This window comes from Gobius niger (assembly GCF_951799975.1).
Source record: "Gobius niger genome assembly, chromosome: 21".
Classification (NCBI taxonomy): Eukaryota; Metazoa; Chordata; class Actinopteri; order Gobiiformes; family Gobiidae; genus Gobius; species Gobius niger.
Window position 1 is genome coordinate 8,055,737 of NC_136872.1, and position 20,942 is coordinate 8,076,678.

At 44.6% G+C, this 20,942-nt stretch overlaps 1 protein-coding gene across 2 annotated transcripts in view; it reads left to right on the forward strand.

The window, feature by feature from the left end:
* Window positions 1-748: 748 nt before the first annotated feature.
* mllt3 (MLLT3 super elongation complex subunit) overlaps window positions 749-20,942 on the forward strand; it is a 34,343-nt gene continuing 14,149 nt past the window's right edge. For both annotated transcript variants that reach the window (XM_079580730.1, XM_079580731.1), the window contains exons 1-6: window positions 749-902; window positions 1,413-1,593; window positions 14,406-14,488; window positions 15,079-15,222; window positions 16,734-16,772; window positions 17,780-17,899. In XM_079580730.1, coding sequence (XP_079436856.1) covers window positions 891-902; window positions 1,413-1,593; window positions 14,406-14,488; window positions 15,079-15,222; window positions 16,734-16,772; window positions 17,780-17,899 — 579 coding nt within the window. In that variant the 5' untranslated portion in view covers window positions 749-890. The remainder of the gene's footprint in view (window positions 903-1,412; window positions 1,594-14,405; window positions 14,489-15,078; window positions 15,223-16,733; window positions 16,773-17,779; window positions 17,900-20,942) is intronic.

The window sequence follows — 20,942 nt, forward strand, 5'->3', positions numbered from 1 at the left end:
CAAACTGTCAACCATGGACAGTTAGTCTATGCTGCCAACACATGCTTCATTCACCGGCGTCCCAGAGAAACAGCACAATTACAGCAGAGACGCGGCTCTGTGATTGGACACTGAGCTAGTCTGCGGCGTCCTGATTGGCTCTTATCTACTCGTGCTTGCCTGCAGCCTCCGCGAGCTCAACAAACTGCGCGTGCGTTACACCTTGATGCGTAAAGTTAAAATCCTCCACGAAATAAAGCGGAAGTGAGACTATTCAGGTTTAGGATTGAGAAGAAGAGTGGGCGCGAGAGCAGAAGAGCAACACGTGCTTACTTGGTGGAACAATAATACAAAAGTAGAAGAAGAACAAGAACACTGAAATAGCATACATGGAGCTTTTTGAAACACTGTGGCTACTGCCTACTGGAATGAATTTGTCAGCACTTGCTACCACGTAAAATATAGTTGGGAACCTAACGTGATCGAGATGAGATTTCATACTTGTTCAACCACAAAAACAACGCATGTCAATCTGAAACAGCCTATGATGATAATGCACAAAGGTATGCAGGAATAAAATTACTATAATTAAATGCAATTATTTATTAAATCATCTATGTGGTATGTGCATACACTTCTAACACTCAAATATTTCAGTAAAATCTCTCTCTAATAATAAGTATCTCCCTCCTATAATGACCTCCCTGTACTGCTCTCTTTATTGTGAAACCCCGTAGCGGATGTAGCTGCGGTCGCGCGCGGCTCTTGACCTGCCGGTGAGGCTTTCAAAGTCTTGAGTGTGACTTCAGCGCAGGAGAGACCATGTCCGCCGTCATAGGCAAACTGTACTCACCTCCGCTCTTGTTCCAAACTAATTCTCCATGAAATAACAGTACCGCGGGGCCTCGAGGATGGCCGGCTCGGTAAGTAGCGCTCGGGACGCCATGCTTTCTCCCCAGGCTGCGCGGACCATCGGGACATTTTGTTGCTTCGCTGCAAACGCTGGAGACTTGTGTATTTTTTTCTTCTTTTTTTTTACTAACAAGGATTTTCAAACGGCGCTGCTAGCTTAAGCCGATACGTGCGTGTCTGCAACAGGAGGAACACCTTCCCACAATGGACTTCTAATTCATTTTCTATGATCATCTCTTTTTTTGTTTCATAAATACGTCTTCTGCTCACTGTTAGTAATCGGGGCATTGCGCACTGTTCTTCTAATATCAACTTTTTTGAGTGGCTTTCATTGGAAGCTCCTTGCAGCCACTTGGGACCTAACTGCTCATATACAATACATGTCTTCCATTTAATACTGTGGCTGCACCTCTAAAACATAAATAGGCATGAGTATCTATATGATAATCCAAACTCATATTTTAAACACAGGAATAGGGGCAGATTTCTTGCAGCTCATGTCTATTCTTTGCATTTTGCAGGGTGCTGTTCAGGTGAAACTAGAACTTGGTCACAGAGCCCAGGTCAGGAAGAAACCCACTGTGGAAGGCTTCACCCACGACTGGATGGTGTTTGTGCGCGGCCCGGGGCACAGCAACATCCAGCATTTTGTGGAAAAAGTGGTTTTCCACCTCCACGAAAGCTTCCCCAAACCAAAAAGAGGTAAGGTTGGCTTTTTGTTAACCTAAGCTATGCTCCCTTTATGTTGCAGCTGTGAGAGTAATTGCTTCGCACACACCGGCAGTGCAGCCACAGTTGTCCTTGGGCAAACTATTAACACTGACCTACGACCCCTGTGTGGAGCCTTGCGGATTCAGTTGCTTTAAAAACCTAGTTACTTGCTCGCTGTTGCTCACTTTTCTGCATTGTTGTCATCGCGAGCGTGGAAATCCATTGCAAGAAAATGGGGGGGGGGGTGATTGTTGGATGTGTCCATGTGGTTGCATCACTCCGGAGATGGATTATCTTTGTATAGAGCTACACACTCCACTTCTTGTGAGATGGTAACCTGCCCATGACGTGTTGGTGTTTTTTTAATCTCTCACTGCTTAATTCAGTGACGGTGAGGGAGTTATAAGTCAACAAGATAAAAAAAAGTTCTGAGATTGGTGTGTAACAAAACACTAGACCGCTGGTGTGAAGGGTTTGCCGTGGGAGCAGCTGAGAGGGGCTAGTTTGTCATGCTTGTTTGGATGCAGTGTTTTTGTCCACCAAGAATGCACATCTCATGCCTTTTTAATTGCTCTGTTGCACCACCTTTTATCTCTCTTTTCTTTACAGCAAGCGCCTCTATCCCCCCCCTCCCCAAGTGTCGACATCTCCATTTCCGTGGCTGAAATCAATTTCGGTGTCCCTATCTTTGTCTTGCTGATGCGAATGCCCCCTAATCACTTTCACCGCCCTGCATAGATAACTGCTGCCTAGACTAAACGGTTTGCGAGTCAGCATGGGTTTCCCCTCCGTTATCTCGATCATTCACGAATATAATTTTGACACATTGCGCCTACTTAACGCGGCGTTCATCACTGAGGAAATGGGGGGTAACGTTTGTGCCGGTTTGTCGGTGGCAAATTGACAGATTTCCTCAGCACATAGGGCCATTCTCATTCAGTCAAGACAAGCAGGTAAGAGGAGTTTGTGATCACTTTGCTGCATTGCTCTTCTCTAATGCTTTGACAGGACATCAGTGAAGCGCAGTTATTCATGTGATGTGTTTCTTCTATGTTTGAAACCTGCCATTCCTGTAGTTTACACTTCTTCAAACATGTTCTGCACGCGATTCCTGTTTTAGTTCAGCTAGCAACACATTTTTCATGACTTCTCTCAAATGCTAATGCTCCTGGATGTATTTCAAATGTGCACTGCGCTGGCATGGGGAAATTTAATTGCAGCGTTTTTTTGTTTATTCATGCTCAACCCAAGAGTCAAATTATATGTAAATGACCTCCAAAAAAAGCTTTTATTTATGTGAATCTTTATAATGTCACCCTTTTTAAAAAATTCCGCCAGGCCCAACCATGAGCTGACTTTTATGTGAGATTTTACGGAACCTGCTGATGAATACAGAATAGACGTGAGGGAGGGAGGGAAGTGTGACCTGCCGCGCCGCGATTATGATGTGAAATAAAAAAAAGAAAGCGCCGGCGGGAGGAATAATAAAGCGCTCCCATAGTGCTCACTCAGCTGTGGGGCACGGACACACAGCGCCCCATATATGAGCGACTACAACCTTTACTGCACGTTATTACTTTGACTGACACCGGTGGTTAGAAAATATGGCCCTGCGACTCCACGACTAATATTTTGTCCCGAATTAGCCGCAGTAAAGTTCAAACTATTTCCTTTGATCGGCGCGGAGAAAGTGGTGCCTTAAAGCGACAGGAGGCTAATTGTGGTTCGTACTTTGAGACACTGAAACCCTGGAATGTAGCGTTTAACAAAGCGACCAAATTAATTAATATTTATTTATTTTGAGCATGTTTTCTAAGACCAAGTTATATTTTGTTCACATTAGAAGTTGCCTATACCCATTTCTTTAACAAAAAGCATCCTTAAAGAAGCAATGTGATTGAAATAGTTGTTCGCCAGGGCTGTCCGGGCACCGTGTTAAATTTTACTGAAAGACATTTGCGACCATATACTCATAAATCCAGTAGGAGCCAAGTCAAGTTCAACCGAGTGGGTAATATATTGCCTCCTGCAGCTTTAAAACCAGCTCTGGTTTTAGAACTGCTGTTTAAATCTCGATGAGTGTGTGATTTAAGGCTGCAACTAACGATTATTTTTCTATCGATTAATCTATCGATTATTTTTTCGATTAATCGATTAATCTATCGATTATTTTTTCGATTAATCTATCGATTATTTTTCATGTTACCGATTATTTTTTCATTTAAAATGAAGAAAAAAACATTGATGTGTCCAAATGGCATGGCTTTTATATATTTATTTACTACTAGTCTATTTTCCCCACTTTTTAAAATAGTAAATGGCAAATGGGCCCATTCTCTCACTTCTGGCCCTGACCCACAGTTTGGGAACCGCTGATTTAAAACTAACTGAAACCTGCACCTGACGGTTATTTCTGTCTGACCACTGAGAATTAGCCTGTGAGTCGCCCAACTCGTTATAGACTGTGCACATTCAGAGAACCAGAGTTACTGTAAGTTACTGTGCTCGTGAGAACCATGTGGATTCAACTCCTCTTTGAGACAAAAAGGCCACGGACACGGCTTTACTCTCGTCTGTCCATCAGACTACTGTCCTGATTCTCCGCTAGACACAACAACAAGAGAGTTTAAATGAGTGTGTGGCCGATGCCCCGAGTCCGCGCAGAGAAAACATGAGAGCAGCGCCCGGGACACGGGGACGTGATGCAGCCGCGCATGAGGGCAGCATGAGGCGAAGCGAGAACCGGGAGACCGACAGCCGAGCGGGGCACGAGCGGAGAAGCAGCCTACTCGCGTGTTGGGAGAGACGGGGAAGGCGGTCGGTCTCTCCTGCTCATTCACTTCAGCAGACTGCTCCGTTTTGGTGTTATATGTGACAAAGTAGGCGGAGAGTGAGTGCGCGCTGTCAGAGCCTGTCCCCGTAACAACGCGTTGATTAATCAGTGAAACAACACCGTAGTTTGACTTAGATACGGGGCCCTTGCAGCCGCGGGTGTTTTCGTTTCACATGTTCGTTCATAGCCGTTGTGCTGTAGCCTGGCTAACGCCAGACTAAAGTCACAAGTGATACTGCAGTTCGAAATGATTGGAGCGCACACAGCAGTCTGGCATTAGCCAGGTTAGTTGTGCTGCTGTGATATGACATTTCCGCTCGACACAGTGTGCAAACAACAACATTATTAGGCCGTTTCTGGAAATACTCCCACACTTTTGACGACTTTTGGCGTGCTTTTTCCCCCCTCGGTCGCAGCGTTTGCATTACGCGCAGCCACGCTGGAAGTGAAATGTAAACAAGCGACGCGTCGACGCACAAAAACGGCGTCGACGTATTTACGTAATCGACGACGTCGACGACGTCGACGCGTCGTTGCAGCCTTAGTGTGATTAATGGCAGGCGGAAAGTGACACTTAAAAGATGAGAAGAGGCACTTTTTGGCGTAGTCCCGGGACATGCATCACACTGGGAACCCTCTCCTGTGTTCATTTAGCCTAATGCCCCTGAGCAGCTCCCATCAATCAAATTCCTATCTCCCGATATGGGCGCTTCAAAGCTCAAAGGTTCTCCTAAAAGCACTTTGATTACACACCGCGTAGTGCGTTTTGGACCGGGATGTTTCCATGACGGATGACACATGTGGGTTTACGCCCGGCGGCTGTGCTTCACCTCTCCTCGGGCAGAGAGCGGAGATGTTTCCAGGAACACGTTTGATATTAGCACAACAAATGTATTTCATCTCAGTGATAATGCAACTACAGCTTGGCGTTTCTCGCTGTCCATAAATCTCGTCACAAATGCCAGTTCAGCCCGTGGTGTTGAGAGAAAATCAGCATCAGCAAAGGTCAGCTGGTACAAATGTGTGCAGTGAGCGATTCGTGATTAACAACACTTCTGCTTTGTTCTGCTTTGATCTTTGGTGTTTTGTTTTATTTTATTTTAGCGTAATAGCTTTTATGAGCTGAGCCAATATCTGGAGCTTTGTCATTGTCAGATTTAACCTTTATAATCTGTCGTATTGGTAACCTGGCATGTGATTTATGCTTGATATTCTAATGATTTACAAAACTGGCAACAAGGTGACACTTCCACAACAAGAGGCTCAACTGAGGCTGTTCATTTTGTGTTAAACGTCTTTCTTTTGAAGGGACACCATTCCTTTGTTGTCCTTGTTGATCTAGTGTCGTGTGCCAAGTTGTTTTTCTCTGATCTTCTGAGCACAGGTGCATTTTTTGGGGGGGTTTTGCACATCTTTGAAACTCAGTGATGGGTGGCATTATCTCAACTGAACTGTGTCGACGATGTGTCCAAGAAGGATCAAAAACACCTCCAACTCTTTGTTTCCTTTATGTACAGTGCTCAGGCTGAGGGCGACTGACCAGAGAAAGACACTTTTCAATCAGCGGCGTGTCTCTCATTTCCAGGTGGTCTTTAAACACATCGTAATCACAGAGTAAACCTGTCTGAGGCAGCTTTCCACACACCGTCTTTGGACTCCCAACAATCGCTTTTCCTTTGACTTTTACGGTCGGAGGGAATATTTGTGGCCGCGACTGGTTACATCCTGTGTCTCTGTGGAAACCTGATATTTGGGATGAGGAGGAGTGGGACGGTCAGGGAGCAAAGAGCCCATCTAGAGGAAAATGGAGTGGAACATATTGTGGACTGATTTGTGTGTACATGACGGCATACTGACTAGAGAAATATGGTCAAAACATAAAAGCTGGGCTTGAAATGCCTGGGGCAATTTATGTGTGATGGGGAAATGTTTTATACCAGCCTCCAGTGGTAGCGCAAATACCGTAAGTTTAGGTTTAGTGTGTTGTATTTGTTAAGTGACCTCTGAGGATATGTAATGGTTGTTATTTTGTGCACATTTCATTTTAGTTGTTACAATATTTAGAGTTTTCATGTTTGGTTTAACACCTTATAGGACGAGGTCAAGAAAGCCAAATTTGAGTTGGTCCAATGTGGTGTTTTTCCTGTAGCTGCCGAGTGTTTGCCTTTGTGCACCGTTCTGATGTAGTCTCTGGACGTGTCTGACAGGTCGTATCAGCTGTTCAGTCTCAGTGACACTGACAGCGGTGGTAGTGAGTGAAGTAATGATTACGTGAGTGTAACTTCCTTCCACAGGAGCCTTGATTTGTGGCTCTGCTCAGACGCACATTAAGATTAATGACGAATCAGTCAGTAAAGCTGCCACCGCGCTTCATTATTGCCACGCAGTTAACGGGCTAGCGTTGAAGTGTTGCCATGGTGACGGCCAAATGGCAGCACTGCTTCAACAAATGGAGGTAAAGAAGCTCTTTGGAAGTGGCGGAGGGGGTGCTATTTTGGCAATAGGCGGCAGCGGCTCACGCTGCTTAAGCACCTCATTTGAGCCCTCGGCTGCCATTTAATCTACTCCGGAGATGGCATCTCTTCAAAGGTGTTTGTGATATTCCAGAGGATTGTCACTTCCATGGAAAGATGGAAAATGCAGTAATGGGGAAGAAATGGCCAATCTGTGAGCAAAGGAAGCATGCACCAGGGCTGATAAGCTTTTTGTTCTGACCAAACTGCCACAAAGGCGGCTCTAACATGTTCTTAAAGGGCAAGGCTGGTGTGACAAAGAGGCTGGAATGGTTCAGTTGTACACACAATATTCTGTCTCTTTTCCAGACCAGTGATGCACTCGCCCTCTTCTGTTTTCATTCTCTGTCTCTGCTCATACTTTCCACAAACTGCAATCTCTGCAGGCGCCACAGTGTCAGATGATGTGTTTCTCGGAAGAAAAAATGCAGTTTTTATTAAGTCAATGAACATAACAGAGCATATTATAAAGTTGAAGATTGTGATGCTTAAGTTGGTGAGAAAGTGAACCTCAGGCTTGTGTGTACTTGCCCTGAATTTCAAATGAAAGGCACATCTGTATGAGTGTTTGTATCTGGTTATTAGCTGGATTATTGTGCCACTGAACTTGACCCATATTAAACATCATTAATCCCAAACTAATGTCCACATCCGCCCACATCTGGTTAGGCAAGGACAGGCTGCTGTATCCGACAACTCTTAAGTGTGTGGAAGTAGACGATGAAGAGGGGGGCATGTGTTGCTAGTGGAAGCGTATCTAGTTCCCTGAAGAAAAAGCGTGTTCTGTTAGCCAGATTGGCGACACTGTAAGCCCCTCGCGGTGTACTCAGATTGATGCCTTAATGATTGGGCCAACATGTTCGCCTCTGGCCATCTCCTGGGCTCTCTCGCGAAGCCTTTTAACTCCGCGCGTCCTCCGCTCGGGCCTAATTTGCGGCTTGTGTGCACATACCACATAAGTCAAGTCACGGCGCTGACCTCCGCACAAGCCGGCGCTGGGAGAAGCCTCAGAAGCTGCGGCGCATTCCTCCACTCTTTTGCTGTGGCTGGGAAAACGCAAGCCTCCAAGCACCAGGATCCCACCAGCGATACGCTCTCGATACATTTCCTGTGCACGTGTGGAGTATTGTGAGATGAAGTGCGGTGACATCATTCCACCACCAAGCCGAAGCATGCCTTTTCATTCAGGAGTGGAGAGACGAGTTACCGAATCACACTGCGAATTCAACAAGAAAGCATTTAAAATTTGAGCAACCACAACTGCACAAACCCATTTTATGCAGTGTCTTGGTTGCGACCCAGCCTCGGAAAAAGCAAAAGAAAATGGATGGATTCAGGATTTCATCTCGACAACTAAGGCTCATAAACCATTCTTTGCTTGATTCATTACATTTTTAAGTATTTAATCTGGTTCCTCCCAAGTTATTTGAAAGCTAACAAGTCTTGGTGGAGAAGCACAAAAGCAAATTGGTAGTATTATGTTATCAGTGATAATGTATTCTTGCCAAGTTCTAAGTACATTTTGCATAATTGGTAGATCTTTGCATTGACCATCTTTCTTAATGATATACACACAATTTTTAGTAACTAATTTACTTGCAATCCATTAAAGCCACAAGGAACATCTACAAAAATGGCTCAATTACTTTCAGCTGTATTATAAACCTTTATGTCCTATAGCTTATGTGTTATTAGGAGCTATAGCAAAGTTTCCATGGCAACATTTCTCCTTCTAAAAGGCCTTAAGAAAACTATTACACTGTTGCCTACACTTGCCTTTTTATAGGATCCTTTTTACAGCTACGATACTTTTCTGTTCATCTAAATTTTTCCTGAATTTGCTTTAAAATATGCTTTTAGTATTGTCGAGATCACAAAAGAACAATTTTTTTTGACATTTTGTACTTGAAGATTTCCCAGTGGGAGCCCAAAGACCCCAGACCCCTCACACTGTGCTCAATCTCCACTGTCTGGGCCAAATCAAAGAGCAGCAGGAATTTGCCTGTAATTGTTTTACGATTCTTCAGAAATCATAGCTCCCCGTATTAGCGGCGCACAAAGAAGGCAGCAGCGGGTCTGAGAGCTGCTGGCGCTGGCATGAAAAGAGTTGGAGAGGGGAGGGGGCCCGATCCAACCAAATAACAGGAACTGGGCTGTAAATGTCTGCTCTCCCTCAGTCTAGTCTAGTCAATGAAAGAGGTTAGAGGAAGTGGTTTATTGAAGCATGCTTTATATGGGCCGTCTGCTGCCACTCTTTCACTTTTCTCTCACTTGGCCCCGTCATAAAACATTTGTCTTCCACTTCCACCAACCACTTTTACTTCCACCAGCCACCTTCAGTTGAGGATAGGTGCTGCCAGGTTGTAGTTTGATGACGCCGTAAATGTTTTGGATCAGCACAGATCAGCACAGTGGCTTTAATCAACCGAATCTCAATGAATTCTATTGTATTTGGAATTAAGGTGTAACTCGTGTCTGTACATTTCATTTGACTAATGTGTAATGGATTATCTCAAAATGTCCAGTTGCACCGAATACAACACTCTTTATTACAGAAACAGTTGACACATCCTATCCACAGCACCCTTCAACATCAGTCAAAACATACCCCTGAACTTCTTGTTTTCTTTTCCCACTAGGTCTGTCAGTCTGTGGTTGTAGTTAAACATATAAATCAAGATTAATGTTATGGGCGCAACCAGAGCGTAAATCCTTGTACGACATTATCATCTTGTATAATGGCTACACATGTGGCTTGTCAACGGCACTTATGTTTCGCAGAATGTTCTCTACAGCCCTCTTTATATGCCGACTTTAAAGGTTTCAATTACTGCAATTATTAGTGACTTAATGGAATAAAACAAGTGTGGATGCAAGATGGAGCCTTGGGGGACACCAGGTGTTTCTAAATAGTCTTATAAATCAATTGATTCTAATCAATGGGAAAAGTACTGTACAATAGCAAACAATATTGACAATAGCAAATATGAAAATGTGTGAAAGATTTATGGCGCTACCTTCGAGGTGTACTGCTGTGTACGTCAGAGGACCCAGATTTGTGGCCCAGTACCGTGTGAACCTGCCCAGTAATATAGCATCTGCTCGCTGCTCCCCTGGCTCCTGGGATCAGGGCAGCAGGAGGACTTGAGGATGATGCAGCGCATGTCCAAACAGATGCACATAATAGTTCTCAAAGGAGTACAAGTGGCAGTGAACATCACACAGTGAAGACTGTTTGTCTTAAGGCTACTTTAAGGAGTATCCCCTCCTTCTCCAGTACAGCCTCTGTCTGCCGGGGTTATTAAACCATGTGCACTTGTGCAGTATAAAGAAAATGCTCTCCCCTAGGTATTTTTCTGGGTCTATGTTCTGAACTGGACAACCAGATTCTCCTTGGGGCCAGGACATCTCCAAAAATGTATTCTGAAAATTCAGTGGGACTTCGCTGGTTAAAAAAGGTCAAAGAAAAAATGAGATGCGGAGTGGAGTAAGGTAGCTCGACACATCATCTTGTATCCTCGTGGTTTCTTCTTTCGCTTGCTTTTATTATAAGGAATACTAGGTAACTCATGCATATTTACCGTACATTTCTTTTGTGACATTTGAAAAGGTTGCTCTTCAATGGCACTGTGAGTGCTTGTATAAACAATGGGCAAAACCACTTCAAATGCTATTGTCAGCTTTTTGAAATGCGGAGATGAGCACATGACTGCTTTTCATAATCAGGCTGCAACATAGTGAACATACCGCATCAGCAATAACCATCTGTTCTGTGCAAACAGGGATTTTAGATCTATTAGTCCACGGTACAGCAGTAAACTGATGATTGCCATTTAGAGGTTGTGGGTTGTTGTCTGTCATTTGAGTTACCCCAGAGGAGCTCGGAGTAGAGTTGCTGCCCCTCCACGTCGAAAGGAGCAGCTGAGGTGGCTACGGCATCTGTTCCGGATGCCTCCTGGTCGCCTCCTGCGGGAGGTGTTCCAGGCATGTCCTAGTGGGACAAGGTCTCGTGGAAGACCCAGGACACACTGGTGGGACTATGTCTCCGAGCTGGCCTGGTGTCGCCTCGGGGTCCCCCCAGAACAGCTGGAGGAGGTGTGTGTGGATCGGGAAGTTTGGGCATCTCTGCTGAGACTGCTGCCCCCGCGACCCGGCCCCGGATAAAGCAGAAGAACATGGATGGATGCATTTATGATATATCCAATATACTGTATACTACGTACATAATGCTTGCTATACTTGACCTGAGATCAACCTCCGACTGCCCACCTGTTGAGCCTTTAATCTATAGTAAGTTGGCTCAAACTCTGCTGCGACTGCTTTGGTGCAATGCTCTTTAATCTCTGCAGATTAAGTTTGACCCTGGTCAGGTTCTGGGGTCCCGTTGTTGGCTGATTAAGTCCGGGGTCGTCGGGGGCAGCACAGCTCCTGTCGGACGGCAACCAGGAGTTCAGTGCAAGGTTGTTTTTAAAGAACTGTGCTCAGCCATCCAGAGACGCCCCCCTCCAACGCTCCTAATCACCACCCGCTATTGGAAGGGCAGCACGTATCATGGTCACTTAATGTTTTCTGGTCTGTTTCTCTGTCACACTAATGAGGCGGCAATGTGGAGCAAGCGTTATATGAACATGCCAACGGTTGCTCCACGGCTTTGTTCAGTAAAGACATCACATGGAGGTATTTCAAAGTCTCGCACCAAATTGTGGATCTTTTTTATTGTGAAAGAAATTCTGCCCAATTAGAAAATAGCAGCCTTCAAACCATACAGCTGGTTTGAACTTTTGACTGAAATCTGGTCTCTATAGTTGTAGCTATATATCTACCATCAGACCAATAACTAACGCCTTTGTGGTTCTTCTAGCAAGACAGACTTCAATATAGTTCATTTACCTTATATATAACACTTCTGTCTTCCGACGTGTATGATGTGTCACTTATCAGCTGCTGTTTCACTAACTGTGTCTGTATATTTATTCAAACAGCACCCAATGATGCAAAGGGCAATCACACAACCAGGTAGTGTCTCGTGAGGGTCTGGTCTAGGCTGCATATTTTGAAAACGTGTTCTTTTGCAATTCTCAGATGTGAAAAATTAACTTTTTGAGCTTTGTTATAATCTTCTCCCAAGTATTTCAGCTTCATGCTGTTCTGACTAACCATGCGTTGGGTGGTTGTTTCCTCTACTGCTGAATCCGTATTCCCAGGATTTGATGGCATATCTGCATCGCATGAAGCCACAATACAGTATATCGCAACATCACTAAAGTCTTCATCACATCGACACATTTTTCTGCAAACTCAGCCAAAAAATACACTGAATTTATAAACACGTAAAAGTTCTAGTTAAAGTTTTAGTTTAACATTTCCTAATTTAGTTACATTTTAATCTTATTGTGGCGCTGATGTAGTGTTTTCCAAGTCTTGTTTTGACACAATTTGCTGAAAAACTAGTTACTCACAATTTGTATTTCATCAGAATGGTCTTGTTGAAATGGTTTAGTGAAATATCGCAATAATATATCACAACATTGCACAGCGGTATCGCATATCGCAAGTTACTTCAATATCACGCAGCCCTAAGAGGGAGTGCCGTTGTAAAGTTCAAACCATCACGGATCCGTTCTTAGTCACCCTGCACTCAAAATTCATTTGTCACTGAGCCATTGATATGTAGGAGGCTTGTACCTTGTGTTTAGCATCCACACCAGCTCCAAACAACATAGGATCTCTAAAAGAACAGTCTTTACGTGATCTAACACTTTTATATCAAGGTTTTTGTGTTCATTGATCTGTCCTCTGCACAAAAGCTAGATGTAAATCCTTTTGGTTTGTGGACATGCGGGGGCTAAAGGCTGCCCGTCGGCTCGTCCACACCGATGTCGTTTTCCATCAGAAGGAGGAGAACATAATTGCGCCTTTCCCTTCGAAACCGCGGAGTCAGCTCCGTTTGGTGCTGCGCCCCGGCCTCATTACAAACCAGTCTGCGTTCAGGGGGCGAAATGCTTTGTGACTGGCATTGTTCTGTGATTGGCACCTCCGGTAAAACCATGGGCACCTTTTTTGATGTGCCCGGGTCCCTCTCTTGGGAAGCGTCTGGGCCGACCTGGCATCTTTCTGTTACAGGTCAGCGGCTTCTTAAACGCTCCTTCAGATCCTTTTAACCTTTTTAGCCCCAAACGACGAAGCCCTTTACAAAACTCTGCTCTCCCTGTTCTTTCCAATCAATTGGCCCGCGTTAGGTCAGCTTGACATTTCTTTGGTTTTGAGAATCTGGTTCCTGAAATGCCACGCCGCCGCGGACCGAAACACTCATAAACGCGGGTGACCTCTTTTTACGCAATCTCGATAGTTAAAGTTTCGCTCCCGTCACGTGCGCTCACGGTTTACTGGAAAGTCGCCTCGAGGTGGTGAATGGTGTCTTTTAGCTCCGTCGGAATTAAACTTGACCCTTTTGGACAATTAACTCTAACCCATAATATTTACCCAGCGGTATTGGAGTTTTGCATGGCCTGGCCCCAGCGCTGAGGTAGACCAGAGACCATCAATCATCAGCGCTGCTTCGGATAATGAGGGGGCTTGATGTAGTAGAGACTTAAAAGGTTTTTCTTAAGCCCCTCTTTAAACATCTTGAGCTTTCGGGGTTTAAATGATGATGAACGTTTTTAAATGTAGTACTTTGCCCCTCCTTCGGTTGCGGTTGTTTAGCTGCATCCTCCAGAGTGTGTGCCTGACAAACACTGACCTCAGGGGGAACACACCTGAGCAGCAGCAGACTGTTTGTCTTTGGGGTCTCCTGAGGGGGAAGGGGGGGGGTTAGTGTCGTGTACTAGCGGCTCTTACCTGAGTTTGAAGCCCCCGTTCTAATTTTTGTCAGCTTTGTGTATTGATATATTGGCTCAGGTGATGGGAATGTCCTTAATGAGATCTCAGGAGGATAGAGCTGCATGTTCAGTCGACGACAGCAGCAGCAGCAGCAACACACGAGTGAATGAGTTACCTGCACTAGCTGGTCTCTTGTATTTAAAACAAAATAAAAGTGACATGAATACGTCAGTGTTGGGCAAGTGTGTGAGGCTGTCTGCACTATGGCTGGGCACTGTTGCTTTTTTTTTCCGATACCAGCACTTCAATGATGCTTGGTTTTTGATAACGATACTTTTTCCGACACCTATAGTAAAAAATGTGTCATTTAGAACCAGAAAACAGTACAATGGTGTGGAAGAAGTGTTGGAAGATCAGCAAATGTTCATCTCTAATGTCAAGAAATATGTGAATAATTTGCAGGAAAATTGGGAGAAACTTTGGCAAAAAGAAGGAAAAATTGTGTTGGAAACAAATGGGGAAACAGTTTAGTTAAAAAAGATACCAGTAGAACCTGATCTCCCGGCCCTAGTCTGCACATCAGTCATATTTTTTGTAAAATTTCCTTGTTTTAATGGAAAGCTTTCTCTTTTCAGTTTGCAAGGATCCGCCGTACAAAGTGGAGGAGTCAGGATACGCCGGCTTTATTCTTCCCATCGAAGTTTACTTCAAAAATAAGGTTTGTATTGTACTGGAAGGCGCATCAAGAAACCTGAATGTGCCGTTACCTTGAACACTCCTTTCTATGTGTTTTCCATTAGATTTTAAGTGCATCTTTGTTGTATACGTTAGTTGAGTTGAAATTTCTGTTCTTGACCCGTTCTTGGTGCCTATAGAGAACTGTCACCTCAGTTGGTGAGTGCGTATTGTGAGCTGCCACGTATAAGAGCTGTATAGTCTAATGAGAGCTATGACATTGTTCATAATGGAGTGTATTTTTAGAGTTTTCATTGTAAGATGAGAGAAAGGAGCAGGCCTTCTACAAGCCTCTCACTGCGCCACCACTCACCCACTCTAAATATTCCGCAATGCATTATTTTTTTCCTTTATTTTATTCTTTAGTTTTTGAATGACTAGAACCCATTAATGCTGCTGTGAAAGTGTATTTTGGTGCATGCATATGATGAACACGTCGAGTAGTCAATTTGTCTCTGGGGTGACAGTGGTTTTCCATCAGCGAGAAGATTACCCTGCTGTGACCATTCATGCAGCTGTGGCTTGTTTTGTGCTTCATCCTTTTTTATGTTCGTGGGTGTGTATATATTTCAGGAAGAACCCAAGAAAGTGCGCTTCGACTACGACCTGTTCCTGCACCTGGACGGCCACCCGCCTGTCAACCACCTGCGCTGCGAGAAGCTCACCTTCAACAACCCCACGGAGGAGTTTCGCCGTAAACTGCTCAAGGCTGGAGGGGTAGGTGTGCCGCGGGGAGGGGGATGGTCTGCGAGATCACTAGTAAAGTCTAAGTGCCTGTCTGTCTCGGCTTGTTTGAAGTTTTTGCACATAAGTCAGTGGTTCAATTGGAGCTTTTCACTTCTAGATGACATTATTTATTGTCTGTCACAGATGGGTCTATCAGAATTGGATTTAACGTTATAAAAAAATGCCTGGTGTATGTAGAGTTCAATAGGTTGCGTTCATGGCTTTCTAGAATGTCGTGTCACAAGGGCAGGGGGATAAACAACACAATGGCAGTTTTGGAAAGAAATCTCCAAATGGGATCTCTCCAAATGTTTACCAAACCTGCCATGTTCATCTTATGGCTGAAAGTCCTTTCATCTGACCAACATCTAGCAAATAATTTTGAATATTGTCACTACTTTTACACACTTTAATGAGACAGTAGTTTGACCTTAATTCATATGTGCTGAGAGAAGACGCTGAACTTTGTGACAGTCATTGTTTCATGTGGATAAGTCCAAACATTACAGAGAAATTATCCATCAAGTTAGTTACAGCAATAGAATTCCTAGCTGCCCACCCACTCTATTTTAAATGATTGGCTGTTTAGACGGTTTTGACGTCATGTGAGGGCGACCTGTTGTTAACTCCATAGAAACACACTATCATGCTTCCTCAAATGTCAGAAGCTTGTAGGAAAAAAACGTTGTATTTCTTTGGTAAAAGGAGCTTTGTTTGGCGACGCGCACTGCAGCTGTCACCCTCAGAACAGTGAATACAGACCAAATGTCAGTCAGTGACACTGTTGGTGTTACAAAAGGTGTAACCTATCCAGCCCTTTTATCTCCGCACTGTCCTCAAGAGCGGCTAATGGCTGTCAGCACTTTGGCCGCTCTTTGGAACTCCCTGGCAAATACAATGGTGCAGGCTACAACTGATGGGAGATCTCGTGAAGGGATAAATAATATCATTGACTATTTCTATGCATGATGCTGAACAATAAGTTTCATATTAAACTCTGATATCATAACATCAAACGTTTTCTGATTGATAATTATTACACCTTCTATAGACACTTCTATGGCGCCCCCACTGCGTTATTCCCAGCTTCCAGGTAGCTCCAGTCTTTACAGCTCGGTCCATTGCTCCAGTTGTGATAAAGTGGCATCGGTTTACCTTCTGATGCTTCCTCAGTGTCTGTGCAGCAGCCAGAGCGTTGGCCCCGAGCCAGCCGCCCCCTGTAGTCAGGAGATTTTATGACTTCAGCTAAGTGCTCTCTATTTACATTGCATGGCACCCCCCTCTCTGCCTCACAAAGGGTTTGGAGTGCTGACATAGACCACGCTCAGTGTCCTGTAATCAGGAGTCAGACACCCACCACTGTACTCTTACCACTGTACCTTTACTGAAGAGAAGGCTAGGTTTTTACACAATTAATAATGCGATACTGAAGACTGTAACATGAGGGCCATTTTAAAGCGTCTGTTCTAAATGTCATCTTTTTTCTCTCTTGTCTTCTGCAGCAGCGGGATCCTAACAAGCGAAGTTCGGACGACTCCAAAGTAAGCTCTCCTTCTTCCGCGGCTCCCCGAAGGAAATCAGTTTGAGAAATCCAGCTCCAATTCCAAACACAGCTGTAGCACAGTCTCACCTCGGCCTCTCCTCTCACACCACCGAAGCAGCTGTCGCGACTCCGTAATGGCCGTGAGATTCTCCAACAAAAACATTCTCTCGCGGGCGCCTGAATGTGACTGTGGCTCCGCTCGCCGCTCTTGGCACCAAAGTCCAGTCTTTGCTCGACCTCTTCAAAAATCCACCCGAGCATTAAAAAAAAAGTGGAGCATTTAGAAATGAGTGAAAAAAGTTCATATTTGACCTGAGAATTGACTACAGGTCGCTAAACATGACGTAGAAATACATCATGTCCTCATCCAAATGCTTTAGTTTCATAACTTACTGTAATAACAAGCATTGCCAGTGTCTAGTTGATCATTAAGAGCCTGTTTTGGTTTTGCTGGTATGTTTATGTTCAGAGTTTTACAATATTTTTAATGGATCCTTTGGCATAAGCAACTTATAACCCCAAAATCTTGCTCCTTAAGGCCTTAAAAGCATTCAATTGGATTCAAATTGGCATTAAATGTCAATATTTTGGGAAATTATGACCCTGCTCAACAATTTTTACTCTTTCACCGAAAATGCTAAAATAATCTAAAACATTCAGTTGCAGTTTGGGCTGGAATTAACCACAAAAGTGGCTCAAAAGTTTCCAATTTTGTCTATTTCCTCTGTTTGATGAAAGGTTAGCAAATCTTAAGAAATGAATTATGAGTCTTTTTGAAACAAAGCCACAGCTGTACTCAAAGCTAAAGGCAATATTCGAGTGTGTATTTTGTTTGACTTCTTTTTTGGATCAGGCAGTGTATATGTTTTCTCGAACTCGGCCAAGTTCCTTCTACACTGTCTGACCACCACTTCCTGGCATATCACATTAATATTGAGGGGTTTTTCTTTTCCATTGCATGTTTTAAATCGGCGGAGCTTGTCATAACAGTGCTCTTCCACGTAGGTGATGGTGATGCAGGAAGGATCTACGTCCCTGTTCGGACAGCACCTCAAGCTGCCTACGCTCCCCAACAGCTCCTTCTCCTCTGACCCCAAGAAGAGCAAAAGCTTCCACCCATCAAAGGTCAGCAGTTCTTTTCTCTCTCCCGAGTTTCTTTTCCAGGTAGAGCCAAGAAAAGTTCCTCTGCTGCCTGCCCTGAAACTCTTCACCCCTTCAAAGTCTCCCGGCCCTAATCCCCGCATACTTGGCAGGTTCAAAGACGTCTGAAAGCATTTTTAAAGTCCCCGGATTTTCAAAAAAACGCTCAACTCGGGTTCCAGCAAAAACTATATTTTGGCCGGCGTTCAGACATGAGCGCTTTACCGCAAGTTGTGCCGTGTATCTCTGTCAGAGGGAGCTGGCCCGAGAGATGAATATGTTTAACTTTCCTGACCTCTTTGACCTCGCCGGCAAAGCAATCCTAAACAAAACTAAAGTAGAAAATGAGTGAAGATCTCTCTCTCTCTCTCTCTCTCTCTCTCTCTGTAGCCATTATGTCCTAAATCATGGCGCTCTTCACAAGGTGCCATGCTGTTTCCATTATGTTATTTTTAGTGGCCAAAAACGCCGTCGTTTAAGCGGCAGGTTAGGAGAGGCCCGTTTCACATGGAACCGCTCTCCAGTCTAAACACTGCGTGATGAATTACCAGAGGTGCGCGGGGTCACGCACACGCACATGCCGCCTCTCTACGGCGATCTGTCTCCAGCCCTGTTTATAATTAGGATAAATAACGCAACTCGCCGCTGTCATAACTCCCCCTCATATCCGCGCACTCCCCGGTCTCATAGTAAAGTATACATTCAAATGTGTTGAAATGTATTTGTATTAGAAACCTCAGCATGCCTTATAAATGTATATCTTTCGGTGTCAAGGAAGTATGCTGGCATTAAACAGTTCCTGCCAGTGTTGTGTTGGCAGTAGTCCTGGAGCGGAGCAGGCAGTCAAAACATGCGGTCATAGCTTTGATTGAATATGGATTCTTGATATTTCAGAGCTTGGCCAACAAGCTCTATTGATAATATGCTGAACAAGAAAACAATCCTGTGTTTACACTGGATTTCCAGTAGTCAAGCCGAAGAGGTAGGTTTTTGATTCAAACGGTAAATGAGGAAGTTGACCTGGAGAAGTATCTAATTGCCATTTTTTAACCATGTTCCAGAGTTCTCTTTGACCACAGGGTTGGAAAGTTCAGTTCAATGGGCTTTATTGTCAGTTCTACCACACATATAGCTCATGCAAGGAATCAAAAGTTAACGCTGTACATATGGTAGATTGTCTCAACTTGTATAGCGCTTTTCCTAAATTACCTAAATTAGGCACTCAAAGCACTTTACAGCAAGGATCCACTCACCCATTCATACACCAATGTACGCAGACACTGGGGGAAATGTGGGTGAAGTGTCTTTCCCAAGGACACAACGACAATGTGCAATTTCAGGAGGTGGGATTCGAACCCCCGTCCTTCCGATCACGAGACGACCCGATCTACCATCTGCGCCACTGTCGCCCATATCAATATCAAATACAGGAAGCAGCAGAGAGAGAGAAGAGGCGAGTTCAGCTCCCTGGTGGATGAAGTTGTCTTTCAGTCAGCCGGACCCGTCACTGATCGAGACTCTGCAGCTTTCTCCCTGATGGTGTGAGATGGGAGAGATATGTCCATCTGAGCCCATTCTGCCGCAGGCCCTGTCCAGACCATTGTTGAGCCAAAACACAAGTATCTGATATAATCCTCTGAGGTATTCAGAACTGCAGTTGGCATATCCATAGCAACACCTATTAGCGGCAATCACAGGGCGAACACACTGAGACACTTTGGACACAGTTGTGCGCAAGGTTTGCTGGTTTGAAGACACTTTCCAGACACTACATGTTCTGTGTTGTTTTCCCCTGGGAGGCATCTCTGGTGTTGTCTCTGTTCCCCAATCTTCCTGAATGTCTATAAACCATGGACTACCTGCTGACGCACCGCTCTAACGACTCCACTCCGCTGACGAGTTTGCCGCTGTTTAGGCTCTGGCTCTCATGCCGAGCAGTTAAGCACTTTTTTTGGTTGTTTTTTTATGTGGTCAAACCCTGGGAGGGAAATGACTTTACTGCAGTGGAAGGCACGCTAGACTCTTAAACCGAGCGGGCAGTTTTACACCCTACAGGTCCCGGGGTCAGCGGCTGATAAAGCAAATGAAAGGAGCGGTAACGCACACTCTTGTCTAGACGCTTTAATGGCTTTAGAGCATTGATGAAATATTGACAAGGGGCCGGAGGTGAGACCCAGGGACAAATGGGCCCCAGTGCATTTCCTCTTTTCTCCCGACTGCTCCTTCACACTCACAAGGAGTCCCGAGTTTGCTCTTTAAGCCCGTACATGCAGAAATAAGAGGCGGATTTTGATGCCCGGCGCTTTTCAATGTCCGTAATGCCAAACGGCGGGGTGCCATGGATTCTCTGCTTGTATAAAAGGAAGAGGATTAATCCCTCCATGATCTGCCTGCCTCTGCGGTTGTTGTTTGCCACCACAACTCTGTCATCAAAGCCAAATGTCAACACAACATCAGAGAGAGAACTAGAAAGAAAATTGATAGAAAACTATTTCTTTTACTAGCCGTCCCCAGAGCTGAATCTCCCAGTGGCTAATTGTGCCCTCACCTTTATGCTTGCCCACTGACCTAAAGCTGGATTTCCCTTTTCGCTTCGAGTAAGCCTTTGAGCTCGACTTTTTCCCTTTGTTGCTAAATCTGAGTAATTCTGCTTCAGCACCCTCAGTGTTGGCCAGAACTTTTGAGAAATCTTGCTTCTCCTGTTTGAAGTTTCAAGGTCATTATTCGAGCGCCGACTCGCGAGGTGTTAACAGAATGTAAATTGGAGATTGTTGCTGCCGTGGAATGCTCACTTTACACAAGCGCTTTGCTGTGCTTTGCAACATTCATTCTCTCTGTGGTCACTCTGTTTCTTTTGCAAGTTGCTTTGGCAAAATGGATCAAGTGTCTTTGCCCAAGGGCACATAGATGGTAGTTGTGTGCAGATTGTAAAATTAGCTGAAAGGCCTGAGGCTTGATGTTAACTATCACCCCCTGCTTTAAAGACTTGGGTGAAGCCTCAAAAAGGTGACATGAATCCTTTGTCTGT